We start from the raw sequence: 21,204 nt of genomic DNA, 5'->3' as shown, positions 1-21,204 counted from the left end.
TCTGTGTGTAAATGTTTCACTTAGTCCCTATCACCTCTATCAAACATTTCAAAATGTACTGCTTTTACTTTATTCTCAGTTTCATCAAAGAATCCAGCTTAAAACCTCCAAAAGAGCATCATGTAGGCTCTTTCATGTCCCTCTCTATCTGTCTGTCTCCCTCCCCCTCTCCCTCCCTCATGTCATCACAGCCAACCTCCTTATCTTCTCCCCTCACTCGCGCTCTTTGCCACCAGTCAGGTCTGTCTGTGCGGTCATGCTGTGGTCGTTTTGCTGCTCAGAGGCAAATAATTCAGATCTACAGTAACAGGAAACCACTTACAGGAAAGAACACAAGGTAAGTTATTAAAATGCAATTTTAAAGTCCAGTAAAATACATTTAAAATGTCCTTTTTTAAATGTAAACTGGCATTATAGTGATGTTTAAATGTTTTTATAAGAACATATGTTGCTTATTCTTGTTCATCAGCAGCTTCATGAGGTGTGCTTTCACTTTTGACCTATTTTATAAACCTTCAATCTTCTACTGCTGCTACAAAATATGAGATTTCAAGCATGCATTTGTACTACTTGTGACAGAACAGCTTGTGAAATTTTGCAAGAGTGTGGTTTGATGCAACGGTGTCTCAAGGGGTTATTGGCACATCACATTTCAGCGCCACTGTCACCAATGATGTGACAAAAATGGAGGCATGTTTTTTTATATGTATGCGCCTGCTGATGCTTCCTTGAAGAGGCAATCATTTCTCCGAGACTGGCTGGCTCTTAAGAGTCAAAACACAGCACTCTGTCAATCAAGATTTCTCACCACGAGGGAGCAAAAAAAGAGCGCCTGAGGTGGTGTAATATCCACAGTGCATGCACTCATATGGCCCAATTGAGAAATATTGTCACTCAAGCTTTCTGGAAAGTAGTTTACCTCTGCCATTTCTGCTCGAATGTGCTTTTTCATGAGGAAGTGTCATATTTGCGAAGAATAGTGCAGAATAAAGGCGGGGGAACTGAATGAAGGACATAGTGACCTGACTGGGTGGAAATGTTCCCTTCAGAAATCACTCACACTGCACCATAAAAGCCTACTTTCCTTTCATTTTAGTAGGGTTTCTTTTTTAAAATGTAATGTACTAAAGGTTTCTTTACCTTTTCCTCAAAGATGACTGATTTATTTGACGTGTTTGGGTCATCTTTTTCCCTTTTACAAACTGTGCGAGCAATTACAGGTCACCACCACTCCCATTTATCACATCATTATTTACTTTAATCAAATCCTCTCTTCTCATCAGCCTCACACACTCAGTTTAATCTATTGATTGCGTACAGATGATGCACTCTACACAGGATTGTTCATGTCTGTGGTGACCTTCACCCACCGATTTAACAGATTTGTTAAAATACAGTCCTCTCGAATGCCAAAAGGGGGCAGCCTTCGTTCTGTTACATATGGTAATAGCTCAACAACAGGCTGTTAAGTTGATCTCTGCATTAACTGGATGCATTTACAGTAAAATCACTGCCAAAGTGAAAGTGGAAATACGAATTAAATATTAATACTCTGGACTCTGGACAAAGGATGTCTTGCAGAGAGTGGCAACTGATGTTTATTAACCTTTGTAATGGCTTAATGAATGGATTATAAAGTATTTTATCATTTGTTAACAGTGAAATAACCATTAAATAAAGTTTAACTGACTATACATTTACCATTTATTATTGATTGTTATTATAAAGCGTTACCCACATGGCTGAATCACAGTAAGGACACATATTAAGCTCAAAAACGCAACATGAAGTCACCTCTCCTTTAGCTGTTTATGACTTATTTTCAACCACGATCTATGGCTCCTTGCAGGTATCTCTTCAGTATCAGCATCATCACATACGGTTAATGGTCATGGTCTGTTTGCCCCGACCTCTAAATGTGTTTCTGTTCTGACTCACAGATGTTAATGCGCCTTAAAAGCACTAAGTCCAATATTGACAAAGAGAGAATAAGTCCTCACAATTTCTACATTTTCTCCACAGGAAGTTGCCTGTCTTACCCACTTCATGTAAAAGAGAAAAAAAAGACTCAAGGTGAAGGTTTGTCATCAATCAAATCTTTACATGATGAAAATGTGTCATTTTATATATATATATTTCTTGTAGATGTTTAGATCCTGCTGGATTTGTTCTGTCTTGTGTTCTATCTTAGGTCACTTGCAATCACATTTTATTGTAATTTTTTACAAAATGCAAATGTTTTCTTTAAATTATTGTTTGTTTGTTTTGACAGGAACTGTTTATAAAATGTTTTTTCAAGAATACAATCTCAGACAAATATGTGCCTAGAAGTAAAGGTCGTTTCTGTTGTGTTGTGTTGGGTTCTTTGTTTTTAACATTTATAACTGGTGTTTTGTATGTGTATTATTTATTTATGTATTTATTTTTGGGTGGGGAAAGGAAGGACGGGAGACTCTAAAGACTGGCGGGCCAAATAGGAGCCTTTTTTTGTCAGGTAGTTGATGAATGTCATATGTGGATAAACAAGAGTATTGTGCTTGTGTAGTTAGATTAAAATGATCGATGTCAAATATTATAAATGTATGTAATGGCTGATTGTTTGCTGTCATACTCTACCTAACCTCCAGTATTGGAAAAATAAGAAAGAAGTAAAGGTAGTACTGAAAAAAGTTAAAGAAACCGTACATTTTTTAAATTCTTTCCTCTTACTAAGTCTTGTAATATTTGTGTTTATCCAGGAAAAGTAACAGATATAAATGACTTATTTATTTCCTAATTATGATCTTGCCCTGGCCCATACAGCTGAAATGGAGGAATGGGAGGTTCCCACTTCTTTAGGACCCACAGAAGCCAAAGAGAATGTCTCATCACCAATAGGTACAGTGTGCGGCCTTCAATATATACAGTGCCTTGCTTTTTTTGAATCTGAAATGTTTCAAGATAACGGGATTTCCAGCAAATCTAATACTTGCACGGACACCAAAGCTTCATAAGTGGTTGCGAGACCTTCTTGATTTTAAGTAAACAAAAATATACACAGCGTGCCTAGAACTCAGCATTTCACTCACTTCTGTGAAGAAAACAGAATCAATTTGTTATTTTTAAAGTTTAGATTATTATATTAACCTTGAAAAAGTCACACAGGATAAGGACCTGATCACCAGCTATATTCATAGAGCGTTGGCTTCATTATCTGCCAATCAGCCTCGTCCTCTGTTAGAAAATGACGCAGTTAAAACAACCAAAAGGGGGATTTCGAACACTGGCCATGCATCAGGGAGAAGATAACACTTAATTTGTCAGGAAAAGAAGCCTGTGTGAAGGTGTGTATGTTTATGGTGTTTATAGATCTGTTTGTGTTGCTACATCAACTGTGTTCTCTCAAATCCCTAAGACAAATTTCTCCTAAGGGAGACCATAAAAGATAATCTCCTCTGATCTAATATATAACGGCTGTGGTAGTTTTAAACTCCATGATACTGATACTTGTGTTTTTCTCCCAGTTAACAGGTCTTGTGAGAATCTGGAGTGCTACATGGTCCTCACGAAGGCAGAGAAGACAGCCATCGGCTCCATCTGTTTCCTGGCGGGTCCGATCACTCTGCTGGAAAATGCTCTTGTGTTGGGAGTCATCGCTGCCACAGCCACCCTGCGGCAGCGGCCTTCATATCTGTTCATTGGCAGCCTTGCTCTGGCTGACGTCTTCGCCAGCTGCTTCTTCACCACCAGTTTCCTGGACTTTCACCTCTTTCGCCGCAGCGATGGCCCCACTGCATACCTCTTCAAATTAGGTGGTGTCACCATGGCCTTCAGTAGCTCAGTGGGGAGTTTACTGCTGACCTCTCTGGACCGCTACCTCTGCATCCATCAGGCCTCCAGCTATAAGGTAGTGCTGACCCGCCGGAGAGCCATGATCAGCCTGCTCATCCTCTGGAGCGCCACAGTCATTATCTCCTTCTTGCCTCTGATGGGATGGAGGTGTCCCACAGGGCTTACTCCACCCTGCTCACACCTGTTTCCCTACATCAACCAGGGCTACCTGGCCTGCTGGACCAGCTTCATCCTGGTGCTCCTGGCTCTCATTTTAGGGGCTTACGCTCTCATCCTGTGGAAGGCCCACCGCCATGAGTCCTCCATGACCAGCATCCAGGCAGCAGCAGGGACAGGCCACGCCCGCATGAGGATGGATATCCGGCTGGCACGTACCTTTGGCCTGATCCTGCTCATACTCGTGGGCTGCTGGCTTCCTGCGCTCTCCTTCATGTTAGCTGACGTCGCTGTGCTCCTGACCCACACCCAACAGAGGGCCTTCGCCTTTTGCAGCACCCTCTGCCTGGTCAACTCTTCAGTTAACCCATTGCTGTATGCACTGCGCTGTCGAGAGCTGAGGGTCGCTCTGCTGCAGTTGCTACACAGGCTGTGTGTGATCGGGAGGTGTAAAAAGTCCACAGGGGACTTGACCCCAGGGATACCCTCCACTGAGGACAACAACTGTACTGCCATCACCGAGGATGACATGCCCAGGACCAGAACCACCCGACTTAACTCGATCTCAGAAGTGGTGACCAATCAGCAGCTGAACATCAGAAAATGAGTCGAAAATCAAGTATCACTTGTTTCATTAACTGAGACAAGTCCAGTTGCCTACGATACAGCACTTAGAAATCAAGTAGTATCTGTAGAGATAGAGAAGTGTCTGTGTTTATGGCAGCGTGCTTGGAGTGTAACAAGAGACTTCAAGGAGAACTTCACTGTAGATCAAGAACCAAGGGCCTCATTTATAAAAAAAAAAGTTAGATTTATACGTGAGCTTAGTCTGAAGATCATTTCTGACGGTGTGCTTATGTTCGATTCATAAAAGTTGATGAGAATTAAATCCAATTTGTTACTTACGCACCTGTGAATCTCAAATCAACTTAAAAGTGCAATATATAAGAATTGACCTCCTGTCGAATTAATTCCCCCAACAAATACGGCCAGCATGCTGCTAACTGCTGCGAACTGTATTCTAGTTCAGTGGACTGAATAGTAGGTTGACAAAGAAAGCCAAACACAGCTTGGGAGTGTGTCGCCACGTTGTTCATAAAGCTCATGCAAAGTTCACCACAGACTTGGACACATTATGCAAGTAAACTGCAGTACGCCTAAGAAGCAGGAAAATCACTTAAGTCGAGTCTAGACTCAGAGATAAGGTCATTTCCACGTCAAAGTAAGGTTTTTATAAATAACTGCTTGTACCTGGTTTTCTACTTAAGTCATACTTAAGATCAAAACTGATCATGACTCTGTTTTATAAATGAGGCCCCAAATCTTATGAGCAAGATTCACTCTCATCAAAGTATTAGTGCTAGCAAATAACTTTACCTTGCCTTTATGATAGAGGCTGTTGTGGCAACATAACTAAAATAACAGGTAATCAGCAGAGACATGGACTCGAGTCACTGTTTTTATGATGTGCAACTTGACCTGACAGAAAATAAACAAATTGAGACTCGACCTGATGACCTGACCTGAGACGACTGACTCCATTTTTATGTTTGAGTATTAGATTTATTTGGGAGTTGGGAATGAGACTTAAAAAAAATACTTTACCTTTAAAAGTGATGGTGAGGTAATATTTCTAGATTGACAAGAAATTAAGAAATAAATAAGCTTTTATTAAGTTATTTGATTTTTTTGTTTGATTACATTTATTTAGTTAAATATCACTTTTTATCATTCAAATGTAATTAATCATCATAGTTTTTGAACAGGTTAGAAAAATTGTGGGAAAACATTATTAGATTTGTACTATTACCTCGTCCTTTCTCTTTAAAAAGACCAGATACTGCCGGTTAAGACTGCAATCTTGAGTAACGAGAGATCTAACTTGATTTGACTTGGACTTGCTTAGGACTTGGACCTAATGACTTGAGTCACACGTCTGGTTATCAGAAAGAAAAGTCTATAAAATGTAGTGTGTTTGTAAAACAGCTGTTGTCATTGTCACAATAAGTATGACTGACATGGTATGATTATAATTTTTGTATTTTTTTGATGAGCAGACGAGCTTCAGACTAGAAACAGATTCCAGTAGAATTAAAGCCTCTCATCTGCAGACATAGGTTTAGGCCAGGCAAACGGCTTTGAGGTGATGTAATGTGGCCCTCTGACCCGTAACCTCTCTGCCTCACATGTCAGTGCTTTAACACTTTGACTTCTATCACACACACTGTGTCCTCTGAACTGAAGTGCTGACTTAACTTTTGGCGTTCAGAAAAATGGATTTGTTGTGCGTATGCCTGTTTATGTGCAAGGATTTGTGCAGGAACAGAGGACCCTGTGGGTCGCCTAACCTATCTGCACATGAATGCCAGGACTCCACAAAGGCCTCATGCACGGGAGGATTTCACACAATGTTCACCGCATGAATCCAAGCAGTGTGCCGAGGTAAATGGGACACATGCCAGGAAGAGAACGAGCACAGACACTAGAACACTCTTTGCAATAGTCACAACTGGCAGCTGTGGTAAAGCACATGGATTGACATTCACTTAAAGTCACAGGCACACATAGAGCAACGAAACAGAGAATCACAGAAGTCTTACAACGCTTGTTGAACTTAGGTCATCGGTTACTAGACAGAACACATGTTTCAACCACTGTATCTTATAATTAAAAATAATACTTGACCATACTCAATTTTGACTCTTTATGTTTCTTTTCAAGCAAATTCCAAAAGTTAATCTTTCTCATCTGTCATCCTTACTGTGAAGTGACAGAAGAAGTCAGCAGTCTGGTGTTTGCGATGATTTGCAAGAGCCGTTTTAATTATGTGTATGCTCTATTTATATGGATGTGGGCAGACTAACAAACACTTCTCAGTATAACGCAATATGATTCAAAACAGAGTACAAAATGATCATTAAGTTGGCAATGGATTCATTTTATTCTTCAAAATCCTACATATAACAAGAAACAACAGTGGTGGATGTTAGTTAATGTAAGTCCATTTACCCAAGTACTCTACTTAAGTACAATTTTGAGGTAATTGTACTTTAAATGCGTATTTTGGAGGCAAATGTCGTACTTTACACTCCACTACTTGTATCTTAGACCTTAAGTTACTAGTTACTTTAGAGATGGTAATTTGTTTAATTAGTTGTCATTTATTTTATCAGTAATCAGATAGAAAGAAACACTGATTCCAATAATCAGAAAAATCATGAATATCCGATCTGGTAATCGGCCAGTCGACCCATAGTATACATGTATACACCAGTATTGCCAGAGAATTACTTTTGATACCTGAGTACATTTGATATCAGATACTTTAAAGACTTTTACTCAACTCTTAATATGCGTGACTCTCACTTTTACCACAGTAATATTTAAACATAATCTTTACTTTTACTCAAGTTTGACTTTTGGATACTTTTTACAACACTGCACTACTTTTTACAGAGGATGAGGAAAATATAATTTGTGTTATATTTTACAGAACTGCATATGATGGCTTTTTGTCTTTTAACACTCCAAGAAATGATAAAATGCCACCTTGACTGATTTTGTTGAATACTTTCCAGCACTAAAAACTAAGTACTAACTACTCTATATTCTATTTAATGAGACAATATTGCTTATATTTACCTACAGTAATCTATTATATATTAACAAACCAAAACATGATAAACATGATGATGTACATCGAGTTGTGGAGAGAGCGGCACATACGCAGCGCATCGATGGGTGTTTCATTACAGGACAATGCCAGTTTAAAATGGGCGACTCAAAACAATAGACAACAGTGAGTGTGTGACTGGTGATGTGACACAAAAGGAAAGGTATGGAGCGTGTAAGCCAGATAATATCATAAAGTCAACTATCTCAATTGAATGTTATCATGCAATGCATTGAAAACACTAGCTCTTTTCAGTGACAGTGTTTGGTGTAAGGTGACCAGATTTCTGAAATGAAAACCGGGGACATTTCCAGTTTTACGGTCAATATATCATTAAAATATCCAATGTCTGTGTGTGTTTCAATGTTTCCAAAGTGTAGAGCAGTTTAATCTACAGCAAAACATCATATTATATCAGATCATCATATGCGTGGCTGTCAGAAAATGAGCCCTGTTTTCAGATTTGTGATGATGCATTTTTCAGCTAATCCAAAAAGGGTTTATATGGAGATAATTAATTTAGGGAACATTTCATTTTCCAGTTTATCACAAACACTCAACATGAACACAGCTGATTCTCCCTTTACAGCATGAAAAATTGTAATCTGAAAAGCGACTGGTAACTAAAGCTGATAAATAAATTGTATTATATAGAAAGTTACATAAAATGAAAATACTCAAGTAAAGCACCTCAAATGTGTACTTATGTAAATTAATTGAGTAAATGCATGTATGTATAGTGTGATCAAGCTCTCTTTAACAAAACTTTTCTGCTCAGGGACTCCAGGTGAACATGAGCATGCAGCCATGCTGGGTCAATGTAAAAAGGTATCTATCTGGGTAAATGACATATCCACATACGTTATATTTAGATTGCAGAGAATGTAAAGCGTGCTATTTGTTGATATGCGGTCGGAAAATAATAAAAATCTGCTTTCTACTGAAGGAGATTAAAGTCTAACATCTCCTCGGAGCTCATTTTTAATCTACTTGATTTACCTGGGCACCACCACCAGACGTCTCGTGAACCTTCAATTTGAGTTCAACGGAAAGCAATCAGCGAACGACAGCGGGGTTGGCCGGCAGGAAGACGCAGCGTGAAAAACGACAAAATAGCGTACAAAATCGATGCCGATTCCAGTTTGTGCTACGTGCTGCGTCATAAGTGTAAGTATTCATAACAACTGCGAATCGAGGACGGCGAAAGATATGAAATAAAATGTTTGAGGTATTCGAGAACCCCCCCTGTTTCCGACAATGGTACGATCCGCCATTGTGACGTTTTAAAAATTCAGCAGGCAGGGTCGGCAGTTGGCTCGGTGCTCAGAGAAGAAAATCCGTTGTTGTGGAGAGGAAGAAAGGCTCGAGAAATCCGAGGACCGCAAGACGGACAAACCACGAGTGTTATCCCCCCCATTATTGTGCGGGTCGTTTTTTCCTCCAGCTTACTTTGTCGCGTTTTGTTTAGCTAAAATGGCTTGTGGAGCTACGTTAAAGCGGTCGATGGAGTTCGAGGCCCTCCTCAGTCCCCAGTCTCCCAAGCGGAGAAGGTGCAATCCACTACCGGGGACTCCTAGCACTCCGTCCCCGCAAAGATGCAACCTCCGTCCCCCAGTCGACAGCCCAACGCACTCGATGTCTCCTCAGTCGATCGGAGGCGAACACAGGCTCACCCCAGGTATGAATTTAAGACCGAATTGGTATTTTTTTCCTGCGTTTCAGGGTGGGTGTCATGGGGGAGGGGGTTTGGGTGGAGTGGAATGGATAGCTAGCTAGTTGAGAGAATCAGAATGGGGGTTGGAGGCTAAATGTTAGCCTAGCTAAGCTAACGTCAGGAAGGGGAACGTCGCCGCTAAGTTGCCGACACAGATCGTTTTTACCTATCGTAATAAATCAGTAGACGCACAGAAGCAAGAGTGGATGTGTAACTATATGTATTTGTTGGTGGCATCTTGCCAGCTCATTGTATTGTAGCACAGTAAGCTTAGTTAGCATCCCTAAACTACACATTTGCTAATGAAAATGTTGCATTCAAAGTTCTCTCCATAGCTAAATCAAATAGTATTTCTTGCATTTGGGACATGAAATATCTTGAATACCTAGCATGTACAATCTGCAGCTGTAGTATGGAATATAACATTACATCTGCTCACTGAAATATTAATTTTCAAACTGATGGGATTAAACAAAAGAGCCTCTCATACTTGAACACCTGGGTGACAATCTATCCTGTTGGCTCTCTTGAGAAGACAAATGGCATCACAGCAGCAGGCACATCATTGCAGGATGTTAATTAGGAGCTGCCTGGGTAATGTTCCTTGGCTTTAGTGCCACAATTGTCTAACACTGAGGTGGGGGTTACCATCACGCACCACAACCATTTCTTTTTCCTCCTCAGGCCTGGAGGGCATTGTTCATTTCCTTTATGTCTGTACTCCACACTCCCATTGACTTGGCAAGCTCTGCTGTGAGTGTTGGACGGGTGTGGGGTGCACAAGTAGACACAAGATAATTACCTAGATGTCTTCACTGTGATCCACTGAGGCTTATTGTATGTGCCAGTCACTCCGATTGGGGAGAATGATAGCAGTGGGGCCTAATCCTTACGCTTTTTGAATTTTAATTAAAAAAAACTGCTGGATGTCCTTGAATTTATTTGATCACTTCATTGCTGTGATATGTGAGAGGATTACAAGATACTAGACAGCTGTACTACCTGTGCTAAGCTATGCTGTTATCTCCTAGATTACCACAATGTGCACCCCACTGCATATGGCACAGCATTTTATTAAGCACATGGTTGCTTATGGTGCCAGTTAGTCCTCCTCTTGCTATAAAGTGCATCGCCGCCTTCCATCCTACCACTAATTGACAATTCCAGTGACAGTGACAATTGGCAAAATGGCACCAGCCCACCAGCCAAATGTTGGCAGAATATAACACTGGCTGGTAGATTTTTAAACAAAATAATGAGCTACTATTAAGTGGCTGGTGAATCTGAATATGTATCAGTCAGTGGCTGGTAGTTGTTCACATTTAATAAAGATAATTTCCCGTCCTGGTTATGAAATTCACAATGCATAGATGCATTCCTAAACCAGTTTTTATTGGCAAGTGACTGCTTGGAGAAGAAGTGTTATGATTTAGGAGTTCTCTTTCCATCATACTTAGAAGTGGGGTAATGGCATGTGTCACATTTTCAACTTCTTTCCGTAACATAACCAACCATGGCTGAGGCAAATGCTATGTTGCTGCTGCATCACTGTCAGGCAACAACCTCCCATAGTTCTGTGCTTCTCGACTCTCAGGTTTCAGTTGGCATTCTTGATGGAAGATTTACCTGAAATATGAAAGTGCAATGTGAGCCATAAGGGAGGATTATTTTCATTAAAACAAAAAAATCTAACAAGAGCCCGCATTGTCCCAAGTTTCCTACTGCCAGTGGTTCTCAATCCTTTTTGAGCCACGACCCCTTAGAAACACAAGCAAACAATGTATAAAGAGCGCTCTTTAGTGTGTGTCTCCAAACACAACTTTTGTGCATACACACTCTTACAAAGAAGTCAAAATCTAGTTTAAGGCTAATTATATCACTGGACCTGCCATTGTAATGTAAAAACTAGTCTCCCCAATCTAAAATATGTAATTTTTATTCAGACGCCCAGGCTGAGAATCAATGATATAAGCGACACAGCACATTTTGTGAGAGCTTTGCAGAGAGCAAGCATACATACACACTCGCACAATTTTAGGTGTTGATGGTGTCGCGTCACAGCTGGCTTCCTGTGAAATGTATTTATTTCTGCTTCTGGTGAACTCTGTAACTCATTTTGGTTAGCCAAATCATTTCCTTTGATTTGGAAGTGTTTTCTTTCTAAGGAGGTACAGGGCAGTCCTTCGCAGTTGCAGATCCTTCTAGGTGAAGACATATTTTCTTGCTCCAGATATTGCTCACGCCATTTATGCAATCTGACTTCCTTATCCTTACAAAGCGGTATTCATATTGCAGCTATGTTTATGTTGGTACACAAAATAAATCATTAGTATCTGTATTTTCCAGGTTGTCTGGGCCGACATTGCTTATCTAGCCTGGACTTTATGTTAAGAATCCAACCAGCCCCTTGTGCGTTCCATTTCTTTCGGGGCCTCTCTGTCGAGCTGACTTACAGCACAGCAGCTGCAGGGGTGAAGTAATGTAGATTTGTCTGCTGCAGACATGAGGTCCAGATACAAGGTATTCTACTCACCTTCACCCAGAAAGAGGCCCCTCCTGGGACTGGCGCTGCAATCCTGCCTTTCTGCTGTGGTTTGCCAAGTGAAAGCAGTTTTGTATTTAGCAAAAGGTCAGCTGTCATCCCTCCCACCCGTCTCTACCCACACATGCTTTCCAGCTAGTCAGGTTTGCTTGTGGTGAGCAAGGCTGTGTGTGCAGGCAAGACACAGGGATCTGACACTGCCATGGTATCTTTAGGTAATTATTTCATAATGTAGATAGGATCACTCAGCCTGTTCTCATCTACCTCATTCTTTGAGCTGCCAGTCCGGGCTTGTGCTTAGGTCAAATTTTCAGTCGGTACAGATGAGGCTGGTGTTTTCCTTTTTTGATATGGTGTAAGGTTGAAGGCTGGCAGATCCTTGTTCAGGCCCTAAAACTGGGGTCAGGCTACAGTTCCAACTATCCTGGGCTAAACTCTGCCTGCTGGCTGGTCAGGAACTGTACATTTTCACGTTACGGAAAAGATTTGTTGTGTTTTCCGTCTTGGTTGGCACTGACGCTACATTGCTTTTAACATATCCAAACCACTTTTGTATGACTGACGCCGTATTACCTTTCTTCTCAACAATTGACTCGGCTTTGAGGATAAGGCATGTTCCACCACTACTGCTTTTGTGCCCCTTGGTTCCACTCATTTCATTTTCATTTCAAACAATGGTTTGCGTTAAAAAACGGGTGTGCACTTTATTTGAAAGCCCAAAGACTGCAGGCCGACTGGCTGTCGCATTTATTTCTGCTGTGTGATAGGCTGCTAGATCTATCCATGTCGAGTACAAAATGATCCCGTATCGAGATGGTTTTATGGCCCAACCTTAGTTGCTACCTCTAATTTCTGCTGTTTTCTAACAGTGGTCACTCTTAAATTCTTCTCTGCAGAAGAGCAACTTGACCTGTAATACATCACAAGCTACCTCTTGGTAGTTGGGACATTCGAGACCCACCTCCCCCCACATCCTTTAGTGGTTGAGGGTGAAATGAAATGAGTCAGCTTTGTTTTTCTCCCCACCACCATGTCCAATCTATCCGGCCGATCTCCCTTTCGTATTCACTGTTTAGCCTGTGCCTAAGCCTTTTAGCCAAGGCTTTCTCCCCTGTGCTCCCCTGGCTCCCGGAAGTCTCTGTGATTGATTGCTTGGCCTGGTTGTGGCAGGGTCATTGTTGCCAAGCAACGCCCACAGTTGAGCTACTAGTAGTTGGCAGAGCTGGAAGTGACATGCAGAAGGAGAGGGTTTTCACTCGCCAGTCAGATGTCCAACTACCTTGAGTTAGAAATTGCCTACATTTAGTTTTAATGAATGCAGGTTTCACCTCTTTGATTCTGAGGATGTACGTCCAACCAACTGGACCCTTCAAATGATACTGCTGTCACATGTTTCAGTACAGTACAGTATGTTCCGTACAAAATGCTAAGTAATAGGATTAGACAGTCATACAAAATAAAGTTAGTTTTGGTTTAGTTGTCTCCGGAGATAGTATCTTGCTCTTTCTTGCTGATACTGTCTTTGTCACATTTCTAATAGAGGTATTACCCCAGGAAATTGGTAAGCGGAGGTGGTAAGATCTGCAAACCTCACCCTTCGAAACATAACAAACATCAAGAGACACAAATGAAAGTGGAGTTGTCTTATTGATATTATCTTACTTGAGATTAATACGTGTTGTTGGAGTAGCATCACTGCTTGTAGACTTCTGCTTGCGTGGCAAATTTATTTCTTTAAATGTCCCCTGATTGTGACTGCCTGCTAACATCATCTTTCTCTCAGATAATGCAACGTGCTGCTCCGATTGATTAGTTGGGGACTGTATTTTTTTCTCGCATCAAATCACACACTAAAAATGCCAAGATTATCATAGCCAGTTATTTGATTATTATAAAATTCTGCATAATACAAATGTATGAAAATATAGATAGATGCAGCATAGGAATCAAACCTGCTTCTAGTCAATTTTTATTAATCTACCGACTATTTTGCGAAGAATCTGAGCTGAAGGTCACAGCTTCATTGTTTGCTTTTCCAGACCTAAATTCAAAAAAGATGTTTTGTGTACAATGGTATAAAACAACGAAAAACGGCTCACTCAGACGTGAAAGACTGGAACCTGTGAATATTTGCCATTCGTCCTTGAGAAATTACTTTTAGTTATTGTTGATGAATTGTTCTGGAAATCTACTAATTGTTTCAGGCCTAGTTGCAGCCTCTTTGTGGGTTGGGACTGATGTTGTTCTTTCTGCAATGACACGGCTTTATTAAGAGTGAAAAGCCCAGTGGTAGCTAAAGAAACAGAGAGGCCACATACTGCAGGAGGAGGGGTCTAAATGCATGACCGACATGGTTTTCTTAAAATGGCTCTGTGGAGAAGATCCTGCTTTCCTCACCGTCCAAACAAGCTTACTGATGAGCAGGGTGAAGTGGCAACATGGCCTCCAGCTCCCTCCCCACCCAAGATAAATGAGGCTCGGCTGTCCAGATAGAGGTGCAGCATGTGCAGAGACTTCGCCTCCTGTATGTATTGTATAAAGATAAAGTCCCTCGTTTACATTTGGTTATCAGCTGTGGTTGAGGCCATGGTGTTTATGTCTTGTTTTTCCCAGGACTTTTTTGAACTTTAACCTTATAATAAGATATGTGTGGGCTGACTGTGACCCACGTCTAAGCTGTTTTGACGCTGGACAGCAGGGTCACATAAGGTTCATCCTGAGCAGGAAAAATTGGCAATAAGTGGCTTGCTACTGTGCAAGAAAGACATTTTTTTGACCCCTCATAGATTTATGCATGTTTATATACTACCTTTATTATCTTTATTTTATTGATGTCCATACCTGCGATTTTTACATTAATCTATGAAGTATGATTTTAGGGCTACAACTAATTATATTCTTTTTATTGATTGAACGCACAGTCCATTCTTCTGCTAGGGCTCTCTCAATCAAAACAAAAGACATAAGTAGTGTGGGATCATGGGAGTTGCTGTCTTCATTCCTAACCAACCACCATTTGATCATGAAAATCTGTATGATTCAGGCATCTTTACTCACGATTTGTTCAGTAACGTTCGTTAATTTCCAAAAGTTAAAGCGGCATTCGAGGAAATGAAACACACCTTGAGTAAAATTGTCTTTCTCTTAGTTAAAGCATTGTTGGAAACCTTTGCAATTAATGTCAGTACTCAACAAAATATGACAACGGTGTAGTCATTTTTAGCCGTTATAATGCAGAAATGTTACACATTTCTACAGCCCATCATTAACTTGACTAACAGGTTAATTGTTAAGTTAATAAAACATTAGGTGGTGAAAAATTCCATTTGCAATTTTCAAGAGTTCATGGTAACATCAGTTTGTTTTGTCCATCCATCAATCCAAACCCCCCCCCAAATGTTAAGTGTTTTAATGACGTTAGACTAAGAAAAGCAGCAAATAATCATAATTAAAACCTGGGCCCATCTAATGGTTGCCATTTTTAGTCTGAAAAAGTCATTATTTTGGTTTTTGTAGACTTCTAAGATGATGAAAGCAGCAATCTTTGTAATACAAGAAAGAACCAAATTCACATGACACTTGTCATGGTATACATAATATATATGCTCAATGTTGGTTTACAACTACAAAATGTCAACGGTTAGTGGCAGACACTACCCCAAACACAAATCTTGGATGTTGGAGCTTCCTTTTAATGTACCGACACGGACAGGCATCAAAAAGGCATTGTTGAGCCACCGGTACAATCAAAGTGAAACAGAAATTTAGTGTGTTATTACAGGCAATATGACAGGTGATTGTCACAGCGTGCAAAGAGAAGTTATCCAAGAGCCTTGTTCACTGCGCCCACTGAGATACTGGTGAACCGTGCTGGCATGTTGTTGTTGTTCTTTTATCATGTAGGCTTGGGTGCCATTTTCTCGTTTGCTTTCTGTCCTTATTTACAACTTGGCAAGATTAAATGATTGTGATACCAAGATGCAGGCAGTTCGGAAAGAAAAAAACATCCTCAATCATGTCACTGGATGAACAACAATTTACCAAAACTATTGTTCTTAACATTAAAATAAAGCTTTTCTATTCATCCTAAATGGAACAACAGATCATCTTAAGTACATGTACTTTTTGACCTTTTCATCACAATGGGAATGGGTGATGAAGTAATGTGATTTATCAGGGTGGTACCCATACAGTATGTAGTTGGCCAGTAGCTGTACTTAACAGTTAGGCCACAAGCACTGGTAATCAAGTTTAGCATTTAGTGAGTCCTGTTATACATCATCTGTATCTCAAGGATCATGTTGCTTTACTGTACATCCACAAAAAACCCAAACATCTGTTCAGCCACTAAACAGCTTTGTAAAGAACACTGATTTATGCAGCAGCCTTACCAGTTGTAGCTTGGCATGATGCAGGCGTCATGCAAAACGTTGGAAGAGAAGTGAAAGCGATACAGTCACAGGATCGTAAAGTGTGTTTTAAGTCGTGTGTGTGTGTGTGTGTGTGTGTGTGTGTGTGTGTGTGTGTGTGTGTGTGTGTGTGTGTGTGTGTGTGTGTGTGTGTGTGTGTGTGTGTGTTTGTTTAACAGCTGTAGTAGGTATGTTACAAATGTCAGTGTTTCACACTTGTACTTCTGTCGTGTTTTGTAACCCATATTAGGTGTGTGAGAGCACAGAACCGTTCATGCGGGAATACAGTTGTTGTGGGCGTGTGAAAGAACACATGAAAGGCTTGACTAATAAAAATATAGTAATTTCATTCTTGTAATTATTCACTGTACAACTCACTGAATACAAAACAATATTCTGGGACAACTACTACTGGATTGCCTGAATATATTTGGACAATCAAAATAAAGTGTTGAACAGAGACACATTATTTTTTTTAAAAAAAAAAATCTTGTTAGTTTTGCAGGTGTGTGAGCAAAGGTTTTGATTGCTGCTGCTTGGATTTCATTACAACTTGCATTGTTCAAATTAAGTGAGAAAGTTGGGAATGCATTTGCTTTGGCAGCCCACTGGGAGCGCTGCCAAACAATTGAAATATTGTAGTAAGCCACCATGGTAAAATGGTATGTGACAATTGGGTGTTTTCTTTCCTGGTTTTAACACTTTCCTTGTTTCTGTTTGCTCCCTACAGAGCAGATCTTCCAGAACCTCCGTCAGGAGTACAGCCGGATCCAGAGGCGGCGGCAGCTGGAAGGGGCCTTCAACCAGACTGAGGCCTGTAGCTCCAGTGATGCCCCCAGCCCCAGTTCTTCCCTCAACGCTCCCAGCTCCCCACCAGGTAGGAGAATTTACTGTTGGCCGTACACACACAAACTGTTGTCTTGTGGTCAGGCACAGCTCTCATGTGGGTACAGGACGTTTTTCCCCATTTGAACTAGATACTAAATATGTTCAGTTAGGGCAGCTGTTAATTTATCTAGGTCTGACCGTCCAGTTATAGAACTGCCTATTTTTAACTATCGAGTGCAACATTTAGTCATCATTTAGACCATTTTGGGTCTTTCTGAGTGCTTTATGAGTGTGTTGGACCTCTGCAGGTATTTTTACTGCACAGGTGATCAACTTGTTTCGTTGTGGTTAGCAAGTCCTATAACATGAAAGGGACATCCAACTAAGACATCAAAACCTTCCCAAAAAAACAGCATTGCATCTCTGTAAGCTTTGTTTAAGTCAGTGCAGTTGCCTAAACACTAGTTACAAATGATAAGGTCATTCATCCTGCACAGTCTGTCAACAGACCCACATGAAAAACCCAGGTCTCAAGAGACGGGCTTCTGCTGCTCATCAAAACAAACACAAGGGCCAAGAGATTGTGATTCCAGATGTGACTTTAGGGAAAATTTGTTGTTTTTTTGTGCCAAATCCAACCCACTCCGGTCATGGAGATGTCTTTTTCATGTGAGAATGTTTCTACTATTTTCATCTTCTCAAAATAATGTCACATGTAATGGATTTGTTTCAGATGGAACTCCAGTTAAGCAGTACTTTCATGCAAGCATCATATCTGAAATGATAATAAATCAAACTTCTATGACTTGCACCAGTGCCATAGAATAATTTACTCTACTGTGATTATGTGAAGAGTTAAAAAAAAATCAAAAAAGGAATGATGGAAGTTGTCAAATGGATAAAAGTCAAAATCACTGAAGATTAAACCCAAAAAATTAAAACTGCAGTTCAATTATGTACTGAAAGGTCCATTATCCACTTACTGCTGGCACCTGAAATGTGTTCGTTTCAGTCCACTTTGTTCCTTCATATTGACAGACATGGTACATTTGCTTTTTGCTTCTGCTCCTCTTTGGGAACATATTTGTGCTGCAGCAATAGTGGTGCAGTGTTGAGCACAATTTGGCAGTTAGAGAGCGATATGTAATCCAAGCCCCAGTCCTTCAGGCTCCTGTGTTTTTCCCCTCTCGCTCTGCAGGATGGTCTCATAGATCACACTGACTGCACTGTTACTAACCCGGCCTCTTTCTGTCTCTGAGACGGCCATTAAACCTTCATGCTCTGCCATCCTCGCCTGTGATTTACAAACATTTTAGTCTGAACGGCTCGTAGCAGACCTCAAAGACCACTGGGTAAAGAATCGTTTAGCTAAAGTCGGCTCCAGTTGCACCGAGACTGAGACATTGGGGACACTCGGAGAAAGAGCTCACATTAGTGCTGCATGACCCTGTTGGCTGGCAGAGGTGAGAGACGACAGGAAGCAAAGCTGTAAATTCGCACCTGGCTGAACACCTATTTCTGGAGAGAGGACATTTCTGTCTGTGTGACTTATGGCTGTGCTGCAGATGTGAGTGATTCAGCTGTTTCTTAGCTGATCTGATGTCGTTGTGTTTCTCAGGTGCCTCAAGGAAGGACCAGCCGTCGTTTACACTGAAGCAGGTGAGCTACCTGTGCGAGCGGCTGCTTAAAGACCACGAGGAGAAGATCCGGGAGGAGTACGAACAGATCCTTAACACAAAACTCGCAGGTAATGTACATTCCTCTTTGGATATGAATAAAGCTTGAGTTTTTATATCGGCATTCACATTTCATCTGGACCGCACATTTTACATTCTGGCAGTGACGTACAGTAAATGTGCAATAAGAAACATCCTGCCTCCTCCCTTTATGAATATCTTTTCATATTATAACTGATAACATCTGCAGCGCTGGCACCCGTGGCTCCCTCAGAGTTTATATATGCCTCTAAATGCCAAGACTGTAAACAGGCAGGGAACAAAAACCATGAAGACGGAATGATTTTATTCAGCAGCAGAAGTAAAACTATATTCAGACCACATCCACATTTAGTTGGTTAAAGTCAAAGAAACATCTTCTTGGCCCTCACTGCCCACTAAACTGGCATTTTTGTGACCCAAAACTGAGATTTTCCAGAGACTATAAATTCTAAAATGCTAGCTTAGCGTTATGATGCATACAGGGAGTCTGCCCAGTGACAGCTGTGGGGGGGGGGGGCACATGGGAGTAGACTAATGTTTAGAGGACAACTTTTAATCTTAACTTTTTCTGTGATCACTTGTAAATGTCAATGCAGGTGATCACACCATATAGCTGTCGTTATTAAGCTCCGTTTATGTTGACTTTGTCAGACATCTTGATTGTAAAGTAACAGTTCGATCAGCGCAGCAGCTTGGGTAGATGCTAACGTAATATTCATTTATTTGGAACGTTCTGTTTTCTTACAGCAAATGCAGAAAACTGTTAAAAATGAAAACGGCTAAATAGTGAGTTTGACTGTATTTTTATCACAGTATAGATGAAAACAGAGCTGGAGGAGACTGAACAGAGGTTACAGAAGCTGAGACTTTGATTTGCATAGTTTTGTTGTTTTACAGCTAAAAAGTGGCAGAGAAAAGGAAATGCAGCCATTTTCCAGTTCTGCGCTGTGTTGCACCAGCAAACGTGGCCTCTTTTCAACATATTTTTAACTTAGCAGAATGTGAAGTCTGTCCGAACATTTTAAGGGTTGCACCAGCTCAAATAGTAGTATACGTACCCTTTTGGTTGTTGTTTGGTAATTAACATTAGCTATTTTGGCTGTAAGCCTCTCAGCTATTGTGTAACAAAGTATTCAAAGACGAGTGCGGGGATGAGAGACAACACAGTAATAAACACCACATTAAGAGTAGCAGTGTCCACTGATTGGCTTCAGGAAGTTGAAACATCATTTTCTGGGACAGTATTTTAGTTGGTTTGGACGTTATGCCAGATTAGTTAAGATGAACCTTACATCTCTGTGGCTTCAAACATCAACACGGCTTCAGTATCAAACCAACTAGTTTCAACATATTTTTAGCGTGCAAGAAAGAACTGTGGACAAATATATTTATGAAAAGACCTTTTCATTTTCACATGAATACTGTGTCTTAAAGATGAGATGACTCGGTGTAAATGTCGTCTCAGCTTTCTGCCCTTTCTGTTGTAAAATCTCCATCCTCACTTTCTTCTTCCTCTCTTTCCAGAACAATATGAATCTTTTGTGAAATTCACACAAGACCAGATCATGCGAAGATACGGCGCCCGGCCTGCTAGTTGTAAGTATCTTAAACCACCATTGTCTTCAGAGATAATCTGTCAAAGTGTACATTTCTTGTTTAATCATCCCTACTATGATTTTAAAAAAGGTTGATCTGATTGTTACCGTGTCTGACCGCAGCAATCATCTACAGTATCAATCATTTTCTGTTTCAGATGTCTCCTGAACTCACACGATGAGACCCCCGGCTTCCTCTCACAAGATGGCTGCTCTTCTACTGCCCCCCTCCACTTGATTTTCATTTTATTTACCAATTTTTTCCCCCCTCCTCCATCTCAAACTATTTGGGTGCCATGGTTTATCCTCTTTTTAATCCAAAAGTTGATTTCTTACTTCGAAACTATTGCTGCTGGCCAAAAGTCAGAAGAATCTGAAAGATAAACAATGTATGAAGCCCAACCCTTTTTTCTTTTTTTTTTTTTTTGCCCTTTTCCTTGTTGATATACTCTTTCTGGAAATCCTGACTAAAGCAGATCTGTGTCAAATCTCTTGCCGGCGCTGTAGAAAAAGCTTATTGGCTCATGTGATCATCCTGTATAACCTTTCCAGCAGCTGTATTTAAAGGCTCCTGCTTCTCACGTTGTCCCACTTCTTCCCCTCCCTCCCTCCCTCCCTCCCTCCCTCCTCACAGCTCTTTACCTGAGAATGTGGATTTTTCTCCCTTTTGAAAAAAATAAAAGTTCTGTGATTAAAATCTGCTGTCTGGGTTGTTTTTTTAATGTGTGTTTTTAGCAG

The 21,204-nt window shown here is 40.7% G+C and overlaps 2 protein-coding genes across 2 annotated transcripts; both read left to right on the top strand.

The window, feature by feature from the left end:
* Positions 1 to 2,807: 2,807 nt before the first annotated feature.
* cnr2 (cannabinoid receptor 2) lies at positions 2,808 to 6,678 on the top strand. Its single transcript, XM_073486042.1, has 2 exons — positions 2,808 to 2,877; positions 3,504 to 6,678. Exons 1-2 carry the CDS (start codon positions 2,808 to 2,810, stop codon positions 4,592 to 4,594), a joined length of 1,161 nt encoding a protein of 386 aa, XP_073342143.1. The 3' UTR covers positions 4,595 to 6,678.
* A 2,291-nt stretch (positions 6,679 to 8,969) lies between these two features.
* On the top strand, positions 8,970 to 21,163 carry akirin1 (akirin 1). The gene is made up of 5 exons (XM_073485679.1): positions 8,970 to 9,338; positions 17,056 to 17,202; positions 18,772 to 18,900; positions 20,396 to 20,467; positions 20,625 to 21,163. Exons 1-5 carry the CDS (start codon positions 9,134 to 9,136, stop codon positions 20,633 to 20,635), a joined length of 564 nt encoding a protein of 187 aa, XP_073341780.1. The 5' UTR covers positions 8,970 to 9,133; the 3' UTR covers positions 20,636 to 21,163.
* Positions 21,164 to 21,204: the final 41 nt, after the last annotated feature.

The sequence above is a fragment of the Pagrus major genome, chromosome 17 (genome assembly GCF_040436345.1).
Source record: "Pagrus major chromosome 17, Pma_NU_1.0".
NCBI classification, from domain to species: domain Eukaryota; kingdom Metazoa; phylum Chordata; class Actinopteri; order Spariformes; family Sparidae; genus Pagrus; species Pagrus major.
The sequence above is the reverse complement of the archived record's forward strand: the minus strand, read 5'-3'. Positions and strand labels throughout refer to the sequence as shown.

What these genes read in the sequence shown, in the direction of transcription:
- cnr2 (XM_073486042.1), top strand. Translation starts at nt 2,808, where the DNA reads ATGGAGGAATGGGAGGTTCCCACTTCTTTAGGACCCACAGAAGCCAAA. An exon ending in GAATGTCTCATCACCAATAG is followed by an intron (nt 2,878 to 3,503) that starts GTACAGTGTGCG and finishes TTTTTCTCCCAG; the next exon opens with TTAACAGGTCTTGTGAGAAT.
- akirin1 (XM_073485679.1), top strand. Translation starts at nt 9,134, where the DNA reads ATGGCTTGTGGAGCTACGTTAAAGCGGTCGATGGAGTTCGAGGCCCTC. An exon ending in CGCTCCCAGCTCCCCACCAG is followed by an intron (nt 17,203 to 18,771) that starts GTAGGAGAATTT and finishes TGTGTTTCTCAG; the next exon opens with GTGCCTCAAGGAAGGACCAG. An exon ending in CCTTAACACAAAACTCGCAG is followed by an intron (nt 18,901 to 20,395) that starts GTAATGTACATT and finishes CTCTCTTTCCAG; the next exon opens with AACAATATGAATCTTTTGTG.